We start from the raw sequence: 20,660 nt of genomic DNA, 5'->3' as shown, positions 1-20,660 counted from the left end.
AATAGAATAATAGAATAAAACTATCCAAGAGAGTAATAAAGGCAAATAGAATAAGGGAGGTAAATTGAGGGAAGAAGTTTTGAAGGGGAAATTGAAAAATTTTGCCGTAGGCATGTTGGAAAATGTCAGTATGAATTTACAGCAGTGCAACAGAACAGTTGAAATTATTTATTACACTCACAACTACCGTTTAATTACAATGCCTATTAAAATCACCTACACACCCCATGATCTCTGCCTTGAAAGAAACAATCTTCCAAACTCACATTCCACTCTTCACACAACAGAGCTCTGTTACAAACAAAACCAAAAAAAAAAACTCTTTCTCAAACACAGTCAACATTCATGGCTGCTAGTAAACAAAGGTTGTGGTGTTTTGTTTTGGTCATGTTACTAGCACTTGCAGCCGGTGTCTCGGGCCAAAGTGGTGTAGAAGAGCCGGTCGAAGCGGGTCGTGGTGTGGTGCCTGCCATGTTTGTATTCGGAGACTCTCTCATAGACAATGGCAACAACAACAACCTTGCTTCTTTCGCCAAGGCCAATTACTTCCCCTATGGCATTGATTTCAATGGAGGTCCTACTGGTCGGTTCTCCAATGGCTACACCATTGTTGATGAAATTGGTTTGTTCTCTCTCTCTCTCTCTCTCTCTCTCTCTATATATATATATATATATATATTTCTATATATATATATATATATGTATTAGGTGGCACTTGATATTAAATTTATGCACACACTTTAAGCTACATGTTTCCATTGGTTTGCCAGATTGCTTCGCATGCCGTGAGTCTTGAGTCTTCGTAACTAGCTTTTATATATATATTTCTATATATATATATATATATGTATTAGGTGGCACTTGATATTAAATTTATGCACACACTTTAAGCTACATGTTTCCATTGGTTTGCCAGATTGCTTCGCATGCCGTGAGTCTTGAGTCTTCGTAACTAGCTTTCAATAACCAAGCTTTATGGAGAAAAAAATTAAATTAAAAATTACCACGATACCAGTTATCTATTTTTACCATAGTTTCAACACATTTAGATGATGGTGAAGTAGGTGATTTGATCAGAGTGTTGCTTAGAGTATGACTTAAGTTACAAGAACACGACAATACTTTCATTGGTTTCATGTGTAGTACAGGGGATCCCAACTTTTTTGATACCAAATAAAATCGTGATGAGTTGTCGTCTTTTCGCTAATAAATTGATGGGGTGATATTTTAAACAAAATGATAATTCGCATGTCAAATTGGTATTAAAAAAGTTGAGATCCCTAGCATTATCTTTTCTTTCTCTTCTGTAGTTAAAATATGTTTTTATATGCAGCTGATTTGCTGGGACTTCCTCTAATTCCTCCATACTCCGATGCTTCTGGAGACCAGGCCCTTCATGGTGTCAACTATGCCTCGGCAGCAGCCGGAATCCTTGACAATACAGGCCGAAATTTCGTAAGCATGCATGCATTGTTCCACATTACATATTATAAGTGGCACCTTTTCCTGTTTTTTTTTTTAATTGTTTCATTCACTTGTACAAATTGAATTTCATGTACTGCTCTTGAGTTTTTAGGTAGGTCGCATTCCGTTCAATCAACAAATTAAGAACTTCGAGAACACGCTCGATCAAATAACGGGTAATCTCGAGGCAGATGATGTGGCACGTGATCTAGCGCGCTGTATCTTCTTTGTGGGAATGGGAAGCAATGACTACCTAAACAACTACCTCATGCCCAACTACCCTACCCGGAATCAGTACAACCCTCAACAATATGCTAATCTCTTAGTTCAACAATACACTCAGCAGCTCACTGTAAGCTATATGCAATCACCTCAGTTAATGGTGTTTGGTTGAAATTTGTGTTGAAGTAAACAATTATCAGATTAATTGCATACTGAGTAAAGAATTAAGATTAAGTAGTACAGCACATGCTTTATTAAGTGTACATTTATATTCACTTTCTAAATTTTCATGCCATATTTGATACAGAGACTATACAACCTTGGAGCTAGGAAATTTGCCATTGCAGGATTGGGCCTAATGGGCTGCATTCCGAGCATCTTGGCCCAAAGCTCAACCGGAAGCTGTTCACAAGAAGTGAACCAACTGGTCATGCCTTTCAATGCAAATGTGAAGACTATGCTCAACAACCTAAATGCAAATTTACCCGGTTCCAAGTTCATATTTGTTGACATTGCAAGGATGTTCCAAGATATCCTCACTAACTCCAGATCATATGGTAATGTGCATTTTGCATTATGGCAATGACTTCTTCAGCCATGTTTTCTTATTCTTTCCTAATTGTTTTTATAGGTTTCGGTGTGATAAATCGTGGATGTTGCGGGATTGGACGGAACAGAGGGCAAATTACATGTCTTCCGTTCCAAACACCATGTCAGAATAGACAAGAGTACGTCTTCTGGGACGCATTCCACCCTACAGCAGCGGTGAACATCATAATGGGAAGGGAGGCCGTCCGCGGGAACCTTAGAGTTGCTTATCCCATAAACATAGAGCAGCTTGCCAATCTTGAAGTTAAGACTAACTAGTACAAACTGCTAATTTCATTACTATGACGTCTACAGTTTTGATGGCCTAATTGGCTTATATTAGCCTTGTGGGGTATTTTCTTCTGAAAGTTTTCTTAACGCTGGAGGTTTCAAAATTACTTATCAAAAACCATTGAGCTTGTACTAATTCCGTGATTAATAACTTTTGTATGGTTTTAATTATTTCAAGTACTCAACAAAGAACCGTGTTACCCCTAATTGGATCTATAAAACTAAGGAGAATTCTGTGATGGGGTGTGAAAAACTACCAGCTTGAGAATACATAATTTTTAACTATCATATCACATCAAACTCTTTACTCTTACCAAATTAAAAGGTGTTAATAGTTTCATGAAACTTGATAAAGATCTAGGGTTAAAAATTGTATTTTTGTCGGTAAAGATATAATAAATGGCAATAAGCACATTTATGTAATATGGCAAAAGGAATTACAGGAATTACCAAGGCAGGTAGGTCTTAGAATTAAATTACACAGAAATCTGCATTGCTGGAAATAAATCAACACACAATGTAGTACATAGAGTTTACTCAATTTAAATGGCCCAGTTACTCTATAGCATTGCCAATTCTTGGATGTTGATGGGATATGTATAGGACTGCGGTTTGGAGCTGTAAGCAGCCTTGCCAAATATAATATTTGCAGCTTCTGTTGGATGAAAAGCATCCCAAAACAAGTACTTGCTGCGATCAGCACACGGTTGCTGAAGAGGCAAACAAGTTATCTGACCATTGTTTCTTCCAACACCACAACAACCTTTGTCTATAATATCAAATCCTGTTCATAAACCAAAACCATATTTATAAGTTGTTAAGGGTAAAAAGTTGCAATACAACAGTCATTTCAGTTTTACAGAATTTGGAGAATTTTTACACGTATGTATTCTTGATGTTCATGACATAGATCAAATTAGGTGACAATAATATATAGGTACACAGTTTTGACACGTACCATAGGACTTTCCTTTTTGGTATAGATCCAAGGTGCTCTGGTACGAATCCAGGAAAACAAACTTGGCTCCAGGCAATTGACCGCCATTGAAACGGTCGACCAGTTTCCTAAGCTCAGAGTTGAAAATAACAATTGCCTTATTGATATCTTCATTGCATCGGCTGTTATTGCCATTGTACCGAGCTAGCTGGTACGGTATGCAACCGATCTGTCCTACTGCAGTCACGATCACTTTTCGAGCTCCCAGTTGATACAATAGCTAAAAAACATCAGCAAACATATTAAGAAACATAATCAAAATCACAAAGATTACATTGAAAAGCACCAAAGTAATAACTCACAGTCAGCTGGCGCGTGTAGTCCTGAATGAGTGAGGAAGCGTAGGCTTTTGGGGTGAACTGTGAACTAGTTGAGTAGAAATCACGCATGAAATAGTTGTTAAGGTAATCGTTACTTCCCAATCCAGAATAGAAAATGCATCTGCTCAGATAACTGTTCAGTGAATTTGTGTCTCCTCTGAAAAACCTTCTCATTTGTTGCACTGTGTCTGCAAAATTGGATACTTGCTCATTCATTGACGCGTGGGCTCCCTGTGTACAAATTAATACCAAACTAAATCACAATCCTATATGGAGAAATTTTGGACATAACAGATAGTAGCTAGTAGCGCGCGTTTCTGAACATAAAATTATATCAAACTAATCAAGTAGAATATATATCTATAATGAAATCTGATATGTCTGACAATTTATATAACATACTGATAGGATTCCCTTAGCATTCTATTGGTTAGCTTGTTATTAGTTTGTTACCATAGTGGTTTAGTTAGTTGGATTTATGTGATGTGAAAATTAGTATAAAAGAGTGTTAGAATAGTACGTCAGTAGGAAATTAGTGAATTGAAGTGGGACTTAGTTTCTGGGGAGAGATCAAAGCCTCTCGAAATCTTTGAAACTATCTTGCATTTCATTATTTCTGTTTTATTTCTTCAATACAAAAATCAGTTTAATTTCTTCTATATCTTGGTTCTTATCACATACCAGATTGTTTCCGGTCTCATCTCGGATGCCAGATGCGCCAGATGCATAATTCACTCCTCTCAGCAATGCTCGGCCTCGGGTTCTGGAATAGGGTGGTATATAAGTAGGAAATCCAAGTAGTTGAGCTGCAAAATATCAATCATAGGTACCACACAACAACAATTCAATCCAAAACAAGTACAAAAATTAATTAATAAATACATAATCAAACAGGTTGATGCCATAATTTATTGTGGAAAGTCAATGTATCAACAAAAACAAATGCAATTAGTTTGTGTATTGTTTGTTAACATTACCTAGAACATCAACGAAAGTTCGACCATTGGTGAAGCGGCCAGTTGAACCCTGCGGGAAGTCAATGCCGTAAGGCCGGTAATTGGCCCTGGCAAGAGTAAGAATTCCGTTGTTGTTTCCATTGTCAACCAACGAGTCACCAAATATGAAGAAACATGGCACTTGGACCTGCTGTTCCTGTGGAAAAGCCCTGCCGCTCAACCAAAGCCAGACTATAACAACCAAGACCAACTCACTAAACCTCATATCTTTGGCTAATTAGAGACTACTATTACTATTATATCTTATGATCTTTGGTTAAAACTTGGAACAGTCTCCTTGGTGCACGCAATTTATAGTCGTTTTCCAGGTTTGATCTGCAATAATTGGAGTCATGTGGTATGGAAGTGAATGGGGAACTTTTAGTTGCCGATCATATTTGTGTTGCTCCAACGCGTTTTGCCGATCTTTTACACGGTGGAAGCTGTGGTGGGAAAATAACCTCTCGTGATCTATCGTATATGCATGAAAATATGGCTTGAAGATTGGAAATAACATTGTAAGAACTAAGAAGAGACAATTTATGGTCATTTTATCATTTATGGAACTTGTTTTTTTAGGAAGCCTTGAGATAGAATTGGAGAGAAGTGAGAGTGGAATGACCTTTTTTTACAGTGTGTATTAATTTGATGCATGAATTGCTCGATCATAAAGTCACCAACTTGATGAGCTAGTCCCGTGAGAGTTTTGCCGTTTATGTTTATGCATTATACATACCAACCAATGTGGACTAGTTTGCTATATAAAGGAATATAAAGGTGATCCTAAATGCCAACCTATCTTCAAATAATAGCCACTAATCGATACACACAAAGACACATTTCCTCAAGAAAGCGTTTTCTTTTTCATAGAAATTCACCAACCACATGATCATGATCTTATTATTGCCATTGTGTTACATCCGTGAATTAATAGTCAGAACTTTGATGGGTAAATTGAGAGAATTATATCTCCACCTTTTTATTTCTAAATTATGTCTCTACCTTTTTATTTCTATTGTTTCTTTTTAGGAAATGTTTAACGTTGTATCTATTGTTTCACTATTACATAGAGACATTGGTCATCTACCATATTCAAACTTCAATTCGTTGTTTAATTCTTTAGCATGCGTTAGTATTACATTTTGTTCCTTTCTTTTCTTTAAGTTTTCTTCTTTTTTTTTTTTTTTAAAAAAATGAAGAAATTTAGAAAGAAGGTTCTGAACTCCAGTCTTCAACTGAATATGTAAGATTATATTGTGTCGTCCCACATTCATTTTGAAGACATTTGTGTGGCGAGCTTGCGCTTGCCCTTGATGGCATATTCATATTCATGCTCGCCCTTTTTGTGCCTAATAGAAACAAACTAGAAAAATATAAGAAACGTTTGATTCATGGATTAGAATCATGAGATTAAAATTATTTTTAATTTAGGTATATTTTTTGTGAGAGAAAATACTATAGCGAATCATGAATCATAATTCAAATTATGGTATGAATCCCTTACCAAACGTCTGCTAAATTTTTTTAATACAATAAAAACAATATTTTTTAAAGATAAAATCAATTTAGTACTCTCTATTATATCATCAAAAAATATTTTAATATTATATATTTTTAATAATATTTATTTTTAGTACTATATCTCTTTAATAATATTAAATAGATACTTTTAAGTTTCAAAAAAACATCTTATAAATACTTTAATTCTTTTTTGAAACTTAAAATGTCCAAACTACCCTCCTTAATAATCAAATGGAAACTAAAGAGGAGCCCCAACCTATCCTCTATCGCCGCCTCCTTCACCATCTAGCGCCACGAGCTCGCCGCCGTTCCTCAGTACCGGTTACCGTTCCTCAGAGATCGTCTCCCCCTTCTCTACCTTAGCTACACCTAATGCCTCTTCGTAGATAAACTGATGCAAGTTATTACGATTTGCCCATTTTACTCCGTCCGAAAGTATATGGAAGCTGCTGTAATTTGAAAACCCATAGGAGAAAAGTTGGATCTTTCACTCTCACACGGTTTTTCTGTCAATTTTTTTTGACGAAAAAGGTCTTGGAACGATTTCCTTGTATGGGTTTTTTTTTTTTTTTTTTTTTTTTTTTTTTTTTTTTCACAGAAGAAAAGGGCATATGCATATGGATGGTAATGTTCACCATGTAATAGAAAGAAGAAAAGGGCATATGCATATGGATGGTAATAGAAAGTTTTTGGATGCAAAAAGACAAAAAGCTCTTTCACCATTTTCAATTCCTCTCGCCATCTCTTTTTAAGTTTTTTCTGCAGCTTTTGGGTTCAAAAGTTTCCACTTGTTGGGTAATACTGATTTTTGACAATTTTCTTTCTGTGTAATGTGGTATGGATACATAGTCATTCAATTCTTAAGATTTGCAACATCTGCAAGTAGGGGCTGAGGCTGTAACGGTTGCTACGATGTTGGACTTGGGAGCTGGGGCGGCTGTGTGCCAGGTGGGTCAGAAACCTGGGGCGGAGCTGGATGTGCGGGGTGGATCTTCTATGATTTCAATATTTTGGGCTGATTTGATTTTAATCTAATTTTGTTGTAGAAGAGGATGATTTGGTATCAATCTTCGATTGTGGTATAATAATAGTTCTGATTTTGTTTGTGTTTATTTTTCTTTTAAGGGTTTCTTTTGATTTTTTTTTTTTATAAACGTTTCAACATATTTTTAGAATTTTTAAAATTTATATTTTGTAATTAATTAAATAGAATTGTGGTTTGGATATTTTAAAGTCACCTTTTTAAAAGTTGATTTAAAATTATAATTTATAATTTTGTTAGAGTATTTTTTTTTTATAAAAAGTTTAAATTTTTAAAATTAAAATTATTAATCATGATTCTAAATTTATAAATTAATCATTAAATCATTATTTAAGTGTTAAAAAATTTCTTTAGGGTATTTATAAGATATTTTTTAAAATTTAAAAGTATTTATTTAATATTATTAAAAAATATAATAAGAGTATGTTTTAATATAAGAGAGGGGATCAAATTGATTTTATTTTGTATTTAAATCAAAACGCTATGACATGTGATGGACGTGTCACCTTGTTCGGCTTTACACCTTTAACCTCATTATTGAAGGTTAAATTGAATTTAAAGCTAAACTAACCATGCAATCACTCAAATCAAATTTGGTAAATACTGAAAGAACAAAAAAGCAAGTAAATATAAAGGGGGTAGTATGTTATCTTTATATATAACAGGACAAAAATAAAAAAGAGAAAGACACTAGGAGACAAAACTATAATAACTTTCGCATAATTAACTTTTTAAATGGGGGGCTGACGCAAAATTTACGCATAAGCGGGGTTGACTGCGAAAATTGAAGTTCTAAAGTTTTGACTCTTGAGCTATGTGTGATGGAAGTGAAGCTAAGGCAGAGACCAGATCTTCTTCTTCCTCTGTTCCAATCAAAATTCGAATTCCCGTCTTGCAGGTTTTCTTGCTAATCTCTCTTACAAGAGCTCATTTGAAGTTATTTTTTTCCTTCATTTTTCGTTTTAATTTTAGTTGTTTTTTACTCCGTGGGTCGTCAGTTTGTGTTTGAAATCTTGGGCAAAGAGTGAGAGACTTCTGAAGAAGCATATTAGGGGCAAATTACAGGTACAACCTCAAACTTAGTTTACTAACGGTCTTAAACCAGTTATTTGATTGAATTACACGGTGGGTTGTTTTTTTTTTTTTTTTGTTTTTTGTTTTTTGTTTTTTTTTGCTATGAAAATGGAAACATGGTGAAACTTGTGATTGAAAACTTGTTTTTTTCTTTTTCTCTTTTTCTAGCGAATGAAATAGGATGATATTGTAATTTCCACGTGCTTTATGTATTGCTTCTGTACTTTTTGTGGTGACAGAAATGGAGGATTCGCATTGGGGAGATATCAAAGGGTCAATACTCGGCTAAGCACTACTCGGTTCATGTTGTCAAAGAGTAAGAGAAAATTACATATGAATTTGAATCTGCTTCTTTGTTTGCTCGTTGTACGATAATTTTCTGTTGCTTTGTTTTCCTTTTTGTTAGAATGATAGATACTATACGGCTTTAGTCCGTGAAGATTTCAGATTTGGGTTTTAAATTTTGTGATTAACAGTGAAGGATTTGAGGCCCCATTTGGTTCCAATACGTGAACCTAAATTATTTTGTTACAGTGTTTTTCATCTCACAAAGAATTTAAATTCAAAAATATTTTCTCTCATAAAGTTATCGCCAATGAATCAGGATCACTAAACTTGAACGCGTGAGCCAAATAGACCCGAGTGATTTTGAGCTCAGAAAATATGATTTTTTTTCTCCTTTCTGGAATCTAGTTGAAAAAAGAAGTTGCCAATAAATTTGACTTCCAGGTTATAGTCTATAAATTGCCGCTCGAGCTAATGGCGGAGCCAGAATATGTTGATGTCAGTGAAGAAAAACCTGTCTTTTTTTTTTATTAGATAAGAATATAGTATAAATTTCAATTACTTAATGGGCACAAATAGTATCTTTCTCCTAATATGAAGGCATCTGAAATTTTTTCTAAAAATTTAGGTCTAAAGGAATTGTCTAATGTTGAATGGGGTGACGTGCTTGGGGTTTAGAAGTTAGAACACAAAAATTCCAAAGAAAAACGGTTAGTAACAAAAGGGACTTGGGGAATATAGCATCATGGACGAATATATTGTTTCATCAGATGTTTGCTGGAAAATTTGCTAGAGTATGTAAAACGTTTGAAGTGTATACAGGATAGAGTTTGGTTATTGAGACTAAATAGTCCACTCAACATTTTGGACAAGTTCATGAAGTAGAAAGCGTGACTGTTTGCTTAGGAATTTGGTGATCCATAGCTTTGTAAATTGGTTGTCCTATGCTTAACGCAAATCTTTGGGTGGCAGGGGAGAAACTTTGACTTCAATTTCTAAGCATTATGGAGTTTCTATCTACGCAATTGCTGCAGCTAATAAGAACATAGCTGATATTGACCTTGTTTTTGAAGGCCGGCATCTTAGCATTCCTTTAGCAGACAAACACATTCTAGAGGTATTTTACTTTAACCACACCAATTGTACAGGTATGCTTACTCAATGGTTGCACTTGCATCAATCAATATGAAGGTTTAGATGGTTATTAATGCCCTTCCTTTGGCACTTCTGACCTCTAATGCTGCAAATCTTTTGTATTTTGGGGATTTTTAAACTCAGAGAAGTTGGTCAGGAAAATTCAAATTACCTTCAAAGGATCGGGGTTCGTTAAATATCTTAAATGGAGTATTATCACCGAAGAATTTCAGCCTGATATATTTGTATTTGGTACCCGATGTTAGTGTTTTTTATACCGTATTTGCAGCCTACAAGTCTAATAATCATGTTTGGTTCTGTTTTACTTCTGTTTGGAATCCAAGCTCACCAAATCTTATGACCTGATCAGGCTTGTCCATGGTACTATCAGGCTAGAACTGTCGGTGGTTTTTTAGTTCTGGTTTCACTTGTAGCGTTTTGCATCAGATGCATAGTTGGTGCCTTTCATAACAGAGCTTCCGGGGAGTTTAGACACAAAAATGTGAACGAATCTGATGTAAAACATCTACGGTCGCAAGGTGGGCGATGGAGATCTGCTCTTGGTGATGCATGGGAACCAGAGAGAACAGACGGTGACTCAATTCCAGATTCCAGAGTAAGTAGCGAAGGTTCCAATTTTCCATGTTCATTTTTTGCCCTTTAGAGTGAGCATTTGCACTTTACGATTATAGATGTTTTCTATCTACAGGTGCATATCTCAGGCTTTCTGCATTTACGATTATTAGTCCTTGTCGTATGCTGGTTAATTTCAAATGTTGTGCAGAATCACTCCGAAGATCAGCCTCAAATTTCTTTTGAAGAGGCATCTCACGCTTACAGAAAGCTTGAGCATGATTATCAAGAATTCCTATCGCAATGTGGAATGAGCAAGTGGGGGTATTGGCGAGGTGGTTCCCCAAGGTGAACCACTTGGATCCTATTTTTCTGCACTGAAACAAAGCTCTCGGAGCCCCCAATTTCTGTAAAGTTTCTCTCTTTATGTTTTTTATATTTAGGTCATTTGTACACAATTAGGTTTCTTTAGATGCGTGTTTTAGAATTGCAGTTTGTATTGGCCTAAGATGGTGCAAAGGATTGAAACAATGATAACTTAGGGCCCGTTTGGTTCGTGCGTTTAAACCAGTAATTCTTGATTTTAGCATTTGAAATTTAAATTTTGTGAGAGAAATATATTGTAGCAGAATCAAAACCATAGGTTGAAACGCATGAAACAAACGAGTCATTAATATTTGTATATGATAGCTAGCGGTTTCATTACTACGTTGCTTATGGTTCAAGACAAACCATTTCGTGTATGTTTAGTATATAGATTTTGCTACAATGTAAATCCATAGTTTTAATTTTACTACAGTATTTTTCTCTCATAAAAAATTTAAATTTTAAGTCATAATTAAGAATCTTAATTTGCACCGACATACCAAACAGGCCCTTTTCATGTTTTGGTTGCATTTACGTGGTTAGTTATGACCACGGAGGAAAGATAAGCATATTATTTAACCCGTGTTAGGACCTCGGTTGGCTAAATGGAAGGCGAGATTTGTCATATTTTCTAGCCTACTCTTCCGTTTATGTTCTTTTGTCCCCCACTAAAAGAGTGGAATTACGGTTTTTATTTTATTATCTATTTATGTTGTCTCGAGTGGATTAGCAATCTCATACGTGCAATTTTTATACCAAAACATGCAAGTTATCAAATAAGCAATTGGGTCACGGTTAACTAATTAATGCAAGTACATGTATTCTTGGTTTCGGGATGAGGTTAGCATGCAACAACCACCCCACACCCCCCCGGTTTCAAAGCTCTTCAGCTGAACCTAGGAAACGATTGAAGGCTAACTCATGCGCTTTTTCCTTTCTAACACAAAAATGAGTTAAACTAATGTTTTAAATTTTGAGTCAGATCACCATTCGCGCAATTAACAAAGATTATGCTAGTGAAGCACTTTCATTATCTTAAACCATCACAGCTTTAAACAGCATTTGCTACATCCCTTTCTTTGCCCCCCTATCAACGAACTCGACGAGCTTTCTCTTCCTGTCCTATACCAAGTGATTTTTGTGCATTCGCAATACCTTCTGGATCTGCAATATGAGAGGTGATGTTAACAAGATCAGATCACAGATGCACCGCAGATAAGCACTCGGTAAAAAAAAATAATAATAAAATAAAATAAAAATTACAGAAAGAATAGTAATGTCAATAATTAACTAGCCGTCTGCAATCTACAATGATGTTAACTTGAAGGACAGAACATCAAAGGTATGATCATATGGCCAACTAATTGGGTATAAACCAAGCTGAAAGATGAAAGATATCATCATCATGAGCATGTTGTCCACGAAAACAAGAATGCACCCCCAAAAGGGCAACCACGGAAAATTCATAGGATATCACAACATACCTTATCAGTAACCGTCATCACATCAAAATCATATTAGATTAGGAAAAATATGAAAATTTAACAAAATCTGATGAAGATACGCTGGTTAAAAACTGTGCTCTACTACCGACTTTGGTTAGTAAATCTTCAATCCTATAGACTACACAAGAGGCAAAACCAAGTGATGGGAACTCCGTTTTCTTCTTTGACAATTAAAAGAACCTTGCTTCTGATAGCAGTCAAAAGTTTTGTATGATTCCGCCAATTATATCTTTTATTCTGTTTAGGAGCTACACATCAAAGCATTAGGAAGCTGACTTACCGAAGAATTGCGTGAAAATGCGGGTGAAGAAGTTCAAGTTGCGGGAAACATTGTAAGCCATGGCAGGTGGAAGAGGCTTCACAACGGTGTCAATGCTAAAAACCCGTTGAAGGAACTGCAAATACAATATGTAGAACAAAATGATTTAAGTCCTATTTCAGCATTCATACTGGAGCCAAAATAACCAGTGTTCAAGAACTAAAGGCAGGACATTCTCACTTTTCTACATAATTAACTTTAAAACATTTGCACATGTGAAAATTCTGATAAAACATTGTTATTGTACAATCCAAAATAATCACAAGATACAGCTAAAGTTTGATAATAACTTTGAAAATGGATGCTTACCAGTATATATGAATAGGAATAGAAAAAGACTTGGAAGATCCCAACCAAAGAAAATGAAGATAAAGGATTGGAAAGAATTTTCTTGGAAACAAACCTAAAATCTTCAATTTAGCATTAATCAAAGACACAGCTACAGCGACACTAACAATTCCGAACTAGCCCAAAATGGTTCCCCAAAAAAAAAAAAAAAAAAAAAAGCAAAAATTTCTTCCGACGTAGCTCAAAACTCTGAATTCATTTCAAACTCAGATTACCAAACACAGTGATTTTTTACAGTAACTTAAGAAACCAAACAAACCCAAATTCTAACAGCAAAACCAATCCCAAACTAAATTTACTAAACAGTAAACCATATTCTAGAGAGAGAGAAAGAGGGACCTGAAAGTTTCTCTGGAAACTGTAGCGAAGCTCGGGGTCGATTTCGGTGAGGGAATCGTCGGGGTTTTGGTCTTTGGAGCGGACGGACTTCTTGCGAGGGACGTGCATGGTCGGCGTGGCCCCTGGCTGACTCGTGACCTTGAGTTTGGCATCCTTAAAATCTTCGTCGGAATCGTCGTCCACCCTCCAAGGCGCTGAAGCCATCAACTGCTTCTTCTTTGACTTTGACATTCCTCTCTTCTCTCTCCTCTGCTTGCAACAGTTTCTCAATTCCTCTCTCTGTGCTAAGTTGCTCCGCAGACAGACCGCTTATAGAATGTTACATTTAGATAGGGTAGTGTTTGGCTGTGTCGAATAGCCTACTCTGGTCCTGGAAAAGAATAGAGTTATTTATCTTATTGCATCCTATATTCTAGGTTTATTCAGAAAATGCACCTTTCATTTTAGGTCTATTTTATTTTACCGATTTGAGTTTTCAATTTTAATTTTATTACAGTTAAAAATTTTCACAAAAAGTTACATTTAACTTTTTTTGTTATAGTTAAAAATTCTTACATAACATCACATCTCAATTTAAATTAAAAACTCACATCGACGAACTAAACAAGCACTTATATCTCTTTCATCAGATTGTATTTAATAACATCAAATGATACTTTTTCTTAGAGACGCAAGAGGCACCCGGCCCGTTCTCCATAGGCCCACGTGGACGGGGCCGGCCCAACTCACAAATTTTATGGGCCGGGCCGGCCCGTATAAGAATGATCTCGGCCCAGCCCACACCACGAGCCAATTCTACGTGGGCCGTGATGTGGGCAAGGATGGCCCATGCCATGGGCCTTGAATGGGCCGGCCCACTCTTGGCCTATCATGGGTTTATATGGGCCAGCCCATCTAAGCATGCAATTTTCAATTTTTTTATTTTTTATTTTTTATTTTTGAATTTTTTAATAAGTTAACAAATATATAAATTTGAATAGTTAATGGAAATATGAAAAATGATATTTTATTTGCGATTACCTCATTAAAATAAAAATCTTTCTGAGGAAAATCCAATTGGACATAACTTTGGTAACGAAAAAAGAGTACAATAAAGATAATTATATATAAGATGTTTACAAAATTACTAGAAAAAAGAAAAAAACATAAAAATATTATGGGTCTAGATGGGCTGGGCTAGGCCAGGCCATTACGGGCCTAGACGGGCCGGGCTAGGCCGGCCCATTATGGGTCTAGACGGGCCGGTCCAGCCCGATCCAAACCTGCTCTGGCCGATATATGTTGGCTCTGGCCGACCAATCAATATTTATAAGTTGGGTTGTGTCTTGAACAGTGACGGGCCGTGCCAGCCCAGCCCGTCACTGTGTCAGCCCAGGCCCATTGTTGCATCTCTATCTTTTCTTAGGCCTCGTTCACTTCGCAGATTCAAATTTTCAATTCGAGCTGAGATGTGACATTTTCTGAGAGCTTTTCACTGTAGCAGAAAAAGTTAAATGTGACATTTTTTGAGAGCTTTTTACTGTAGAAACCTAAAACTGAAAACTTGAATTGGTGAAATGAACGAAACCTTAGTCATTTCATGATTTTTAACATCAAAATACCTATAATACCCTTAAAAAGAAGAAAAAAATAATAAAAATCTTAATAATATTTAAAAAATAAAAGTAAATAACCAAAAAGTTTTTCCTCCACTCACGGTAGAATTAGAGAAAATACGTCTCAAACGAATCACCAAAAGGGGACAAGACAATGACAAGACAATGAGAAATTATTCCGTGAATAAGATATATCACATCATTTTATTTATTTGGTACATCTGACTAATTAAAAATTAATATTTAGATGACTTTTACGTATCAATTCCTTGTAATCATATTTCTCTCCTATTGTAATCTATATTAATTACTTAACAGTTATGATTGTCATAAATATACTTAAATTATTATATTAATTAGTTAATTAATTTTAACGTTTAAACAAAATTTGTTAAAAGAGATTTATTTTCTACACGGAATTTTCTTTTGAAAATAAACATAATCAATTCAAGAAAGTTAATACGTTTAATCACCAGTGTATTGTTATTCATTAGTTTTTTTTTTCCAATAATATTTCTAAATTATTATATTAAGAGTGATGTTGTTGTTTGGCCTCTCTCTCTCTCTCTCTCTCTTTTCCTCACTAGGCTTCTTGTCGGGCTTTCTTTTTGACCCCTCGTATTGTTTTTCATTGTTTTGATGAATTTCCCCTTCAGCCAAAAAAAATAAAAATAAAATCCATGAATAGATTGATCATAAATATTTATATATATTTTAAAGAATTACGTATAAAAGTAAAACTTATTAATATATGTACAATACAGTAAGAGAGAAAAATGATTCTAAAGAGTTTCTATACACAAAGCATCTAAATATAAATTTTTAATTAACCAGGTATACCACATAAGCACGAGGTTCACTGAATAATTCCTCCACAACGTCTATAAAAACGCAAATCCAAGGAACGACATATCTCGTAAAACAAAATAAGAATAAGCATCAATATAAACGAAAAAAGATGATAGATTGACAAACAACAGCAATTAATGAACGACAAGGTCTCTATGAATGGATTTGTCGTTTTTCCTAATACCAAATGAGCGTAAACTGTAAGCCAAAATATTGTCTAAACGGAAACCACAAATTAAACTACAAATATCTCCTACAAAATTTATAATTAACGAGGGGCCTCTCACAAATACGACAATATCATAAAAACGACGACAACTTTTTTGCTACTTAACGTGGATTTTTATTCAAAAGCCCAAAAAAAAAAAAAAAAAAAAAAAACTAATCCATAGTAGCTACAGAAGCTACCTCCTCAAGAGAAAAGGAACCTGAAGCCAAAATGGCTAACACATGGTAAACGACGACAACTTACTATAGGTCAGTAGCAGACTAGCAGTTAAGACTAGCAGTATCAGAAGCCGACAGTAACTTTAAAATGAAAACAAATTACTGAACAACTTCTCTCACAAAAATGAAAACAACAACATTCACTATAAACACCAGTATTAACAATGTTTCTCACGAACAAAAACAAAACAACCAATAACACCACTCACTGTCTAGCAAACAATAATAAGAACACACTACAGAATTTTTGAATATATATATATATCGAAACGACAATCTTTCTCTTGAGCAAAAAAAAAAGGGGGGGGGGGGGAAGAACGACAGCAACTCTCCAAAAAGATAATAACTGGAATTGATGATGGTATAACATCCACAATTATGAAGCTAACAGTCTGTTGCGTTTGTTTAGACATTTTTTTCTTTTAAAAGTGATTTTTTTTTAAATGTATATTTTTTGGTGATATGCATGATGGGATTCATAATCTTTTATTTTTATTATTATTTAAAAATAATCTTTTTTTGTTTCAATTTTTAGGTAAAAAATTAGGTCGTTATCAAGTCAAAATTGGTGAAGGGCCAGGTCAAGTGGGGTCACGAGTTGGATCGATGGGCCAGGTTTGGAGTAGGGATAAGGCCGATCAGCCATGTTTCGCATTGGGGTTGGATTGATGGGTCGGGATTATCATTACAGTCAGACTAATAGCGCGGGCTTGGTGCCGGGGTTGTGTAAACGGGCAAGGTAGTAGTGTTGAAGCGTCATTAAGGTCAAACCGATAAGCCAGTGACATTAGGATTAAAGGGATGCTTGTTTGTTTTATGTATCCATTATTAATTTTAAATCATGATTTATAATTTTTTACAGTATTTTTCTTTTATAAAAATTTTAAATTTTAAAAATTAAAATATGAATTATGATTTTAAATTTATAAACTAAACATGCCTTAATAGATTGATGGACAGGAATTAAGGTCAGACCGACTATGCATGACCATCGTCGGGGTCAAACTGACAAGACGGGGCCATCACCCCCTGGGTTAGACTAAAGAGGCAGGTTCATTGATTTTTCTGAACTAAACTTTGCTTATATGTTTTCTGAATTTCTTTCAAGTGCTTTTTTACTTGAGCGTAGTTTTTCTTATAAGAACCCCTTATTTTCCCAATCTTAGAGTTCCAGAGGGTAATCAAGCAAATAGTTGCCACGATCTGTCGCAGATTTTCAACCCTTATATATATATATATATATATAAATCATTTGATCGAGTTAGGTGCTTTTGGGACATGTCAAAGCTACACAGCTTGTGTTTGTTAAGACGTGTTAATCATGACCCGAACTTTTGTAGTTAGTTGGAGAAACATTATCATATGTGTAAGAATTTTCTTATCTCAATACAAGACTTCGTGATTACTTTTCCTATAATAACGGAGCAAACATCTAAATAGAGATATATATATATATATATATCCAATTGCTCTTAGCCACGCACAATGCAAGAGCACAACTTTAAAATCAAGAAGAAAAAAGAAAAATACTAAAAACATCTTATTCAGAAAGTCTTTAAAAAATAATATTATTAGTACCATAATATGCAAAGAAAATCTCCTCTCCAAATTCCCTAACAAACATAAGAGTAAAAAGACAGTGGAGATGAATAATATTACCAAACATCGGTATAGACAAACACCACACAGTCTATTTTTTATGAGATGTGGTGTTTAGTATTGGTGTACCGAACATTCTATGAAAGGCAAAATGCAAAATAATCTAAGGGCAAAACAGTCTTCCGGCACGTGCCCTGTGGCTGGGCAGAATGAAGTGCCTCAACCTGCCTTCTTGTTGGGCCAGGTAGCCTTCGCACAGAAACGTCTTCGAGAACTTGTCCTCGACCACCCTGTCCACGTCATGCACGAACACGTCAGTCTCGCCGCTCTCCCTGTTCCTCGCCATGATCCCCGCCGTGTATATAGCGCTCATCCTCCCCGGCGCCCCGTCGAAATACCCTGTGGGCGCGTCCACCATAATCAAATCCCACTCCGTGTCGTACACCTCGCTCGGGAAGTTCTTCAGCGCCAGCTGGCAGTCGGAGAATCTCGGATCCCCTACGGCCTTGCACTCCTCGGAATCTCCGAGCTTGAGGAGCTCTTCCGCCTGGTGGACCTTCGTGTCGTACGTCACGTGGTACGACTCCAGACCGGGAAAACGACGCTTGATTTGCTCGATCCAGGCCTTGTCCTCCTCGAGGAAGACCGTGCGGCCACCGTGGTTGAGGGCGGTCCACATGAGGCTGTCGTGGCCCAGCCCAAATACGAGGAAGTTGCAGGGAGATTTTTTCTCAAGGACGCTCATGGAGACCGAGATTTCTTTCTGCGTCTGTTGTGGGGTGATGTTTGTCGCTGCGTAGTGGACAAGGGCGTTGGCCAAAGACGGCGGCGTTTTGGTGCAGGTGGTTACTGGGATTGAGGGTTCAAGTGTTGGGCATTCTGTAGTTGTAGTTGTCGTTTTTGGTTTTGGGTCTTGGTGATCATTTGTTGAGTTTGAGAGGTGGGTTTGTGAGAATATGGATGCTGGGGTGATTTGCTGGGTGAAGGAGAAACTTGATCTGATTATGAGAAAGAGGAAGAAGAGGAAGAATAAGGAGAGAGTTAGCTTTAGACTGATGGAGAATTGAGCTACTTTGGACCTCATTGTTTGTCTAGCTAGATTTTGGTTAGAGAGAGAGAGAGAGAGAGAGAGAGAGAGAGAGAGAGAGAGAGAGAGAGGAGGGAGGAGAGGATGAAATACTAATATTGATGGGTTTTTTTCAGTTGTGGGTGTGTTATGATGTTGTTTTGGTTGCTTTATTTTAATTCAATTTCACCGAGTTTCTAATTTTAATTTTATTATAATTAAAAATTCTCATAAAAAAATTACTATAATAAAAAAATTTTACATAAAATTATATCTCAATTTAAATTAAAAATTTAAATTAATAAACTTTTAAGAATATTAAAAGAACTTCTCGAAAGAAGTTTGAGAAAATTATAAGGAATATTTGAAAGGGTACATATTTTGATGTCTGCGTCTCTCTTTTTTTTTTTTTGTCTTTTTTTTCCTTTTTTCTGCTATAGACAAATTAAGATAATTGTTGGAGAAATCATATGAGGTGATATATGCAGACATCTAGAGGAGGTAATGATTAATACTTCACATGCAAAGCTTATGCTTTACCCCCCAGGGAAAAAAGGGTAAAAAAAAAAAGTGATTTGCACAGTGATAACGTCGATTATTCAATCTTTTTTGAGAGGAGTTAAATTGTGGTATAATTATATTATTTTGGAAGCTTTGCTTGACGTAAATAGTAATGCAGAGTTATCTGAGAGTGGGGGAGAGGGAGAGAAATGAAATGTGTATCAATTATTGTTGTTGGCACTTTTCATTTTCATTAATAATTCTATATTCTCTCTTAGAAACGAAGCAAAGGAAAGTGTGGAAGCCTTGAAGAATACGAGACATTAACTACTGCAACGTTTGGTAAAAAATAACAAGGTTCGGTAGACCTAGAAATCTGTCGTTGAATTGATAAATAAATTTATTAGTATTAATGTTTCATTTTCTTATATGAAATATGTGAGTATATAGTTGTTGGGGGTTCTGGATTCTTGTTACGTGTCATGTATGATTATTATTATTAAAATTATTATTTTGTTTTTCTAAGGGATACATGTACGATATTTGCCTGAGCCTTAAAAGGAGCATGGCTGTGCTGGCTTTTATATAAGTTTAGGAGTTGAAACTCGGACAGGATGTGGAGTGGTTCTAACGACGATGTTCTTTTGTTTATTTTATTGGACTGGTTGGAGGATTCGTTATCTGACTCGAATCATAATTCATGGTTCGTTATAGTATTTTTTCTCATAAAAAATACACGTAAATCGAAAATAATTTTAATCTCATAGTTTTAATCCATGAACCAAACGGGTTAATCTATGATTTCACAACTCAAATTAAAGAATGTTTACATAAAAAAAAAAACACTATAACAAATAACTTTAATATAATCCTTTAATATGGATGTTTAGTCAACTCAGATATATATTTTTACCCCTAACTCTTGATTAATATCATTTTTAACTAAAATAATCACATTAATTAAAAGTATATTAATTAAGAATCAATGATAAAAATTCAGATTCATACACTATAAAAATAGAGATAGGTTCAACATTTTTCTTATTAAGCAAACTCAGAAGATAACAAGTCATTTTGTGAACTCTACTCATGAAATACAAACTTTATTATTTTAAAAAAGAAGTACAAACTTTATTTTTTAATAATGAATTTGGCCCTTTAATTATGCCATTTCTCATGTAGTAACTTTATGCTTTCTATTCGTGTATGTGCCCCCATAC

General features: G+C 35.3%; 5 protein-coding genes across 6 annotated transcripts; 2 read left to right on the top strand and 3 right to left on the bottom strand.

Annotated features, from left to right (window-relative positions):
- Positions 1-252: 252 nt before the first annotated feature.
- Positions 253-2,762, top strand: LOC21397438 (GDSL esterase/lipase At1g71691). The gene is made up of 5 exons (XM_024167996.1): positions 253-622; positions 1,334-1,455; positions 1,577-1,816; positions 1,994-2,243; positions 2,318-2,762. Exons 1-5 carry the CDS (start codon positions 346-348, stop codon positions 2,551-2,553), a joined length of 1,125 nt encoding a protein of 374 aa, XP_024023764.1. The 5' UTR covers positions 253-345; the 3' UTR covers positions 2,554-2,762.
- Positions 2,763-2,928: 166 nt separating this feature from the next.
- Positions 2,929-5,316, bottom strand: LOC21397437 (GDSL esterase/lipase At1g33811). Its single transcript, XM_010101801.2, has 5 exons — positions 4,860-5,316; positions 4,564-4,688; positions 3,865-4,113; positions 3,524-3,782; positions 2,929-3,349 (listed from the first exon to the last, which is right to left on the bottom strand). The coding sequence occupies exons 1-5, from the start codon at positions 5,101-5,103 to the stop codon at positions 3,126-3,128; spliced, it is 1,101 nt and encodes a 366-aa protein (XP_010100103.1). The 5' UTR covers positions 5,104-5,316; the 3' UTR covers positions 2,929-3,125.
- A 2,859-nt stretch (positions 5,317-8,175) lies between these two features.
- On the top strand, positions 8,176-10,964 carry LOC21397435. Of its 2 annotated transcripts, XM_024167986.1 has the most exons (7): positions 8,176-8,338; positions 8,439-8,505; positions 8,754-8,830; positions 9,772-9,916; positions 10,078-10,194; positions 10,304-10,549; positions 10,718-10,964. In XM_024167986.1, the coding sequence occupies exons 1-7, from the start codon at positions 8,262-8,264 to the stop codon at positions 10,856-10,858; spliced, it is 870 nt and encodes a 289-aa protein (XP_024023754.1). In that variant the 5' UTR covers positions 8,176-8,261; the 3' UTR covers positions 10,859-10,964. The 2 variants fall into 2 exon arrangements, with proteins under 2 accessions (XP_024023754.1, XP_024023755.1); XM_024167987.1 differs by lacking the exon at positions 10,078-10,194.
- Positions 10,965-11,779: 815 nt separating this feature from the next.
- On the bottom strand, positions 11,780-13,678 carry LOC21397434. The gene is made up of 3 exons (XM_010101798.2): positions 13,384-13,678; positions 12,658-12,772; positions 11,780-12,036 (listed from the first exon to the last, which is right to left on the bottom strand). Exons 1-3 carry the CDS (start codon positions 13,612-13,614, stop codon positions 11,963-11,965), a joined length of 420 nt encoding a protein of 139 aa, XP_010100100.1. The 5' UTR covers positions 13,615-13,678; the 3' UTR covers positions 11,780-11,962.
- Positions 13,679-17,863: 4,185 nt separating this feature from the next.
- Positions 17,864-19,015, bottom strand: LOC21397433 (glucuronoxylan 4-O-methyltransferase 1). The gene has a single exon (XM_010101797.2). The coding sequence runs from the start codon at positions 18,955-18,957 to the stop codon at positions 18,037-18,039; it is 921 nt and encodes a 306-aa protein (XP_010100099.1). The 5' UTR covers positions 18,958-19,015; the 3' UTR covers positions 17,864-18,036.
- Between the last annotated feature and the right edge of the window lie 1,645 nt (positions 19,016-20,660).

This window comes from Morus notabilis, unplaced genomic scaffold, assembly GCF_000414095.1.
Source record: "Morus notabilis unplaced genomic scaffold, ASM41409v2 Scaffold396, whole genome shotgun sequence".
Lineage (NCBI taxonomy): Eukaryota > Viridiplantae > Streptophyta > Magnoliopsida > Rosales > Moraceae > Morus > Morus notabilis.
Note: the sequence above shows the minus strand (reverse complement) of the source record. Positions and strands in the feature narration are given on the sequence as shown.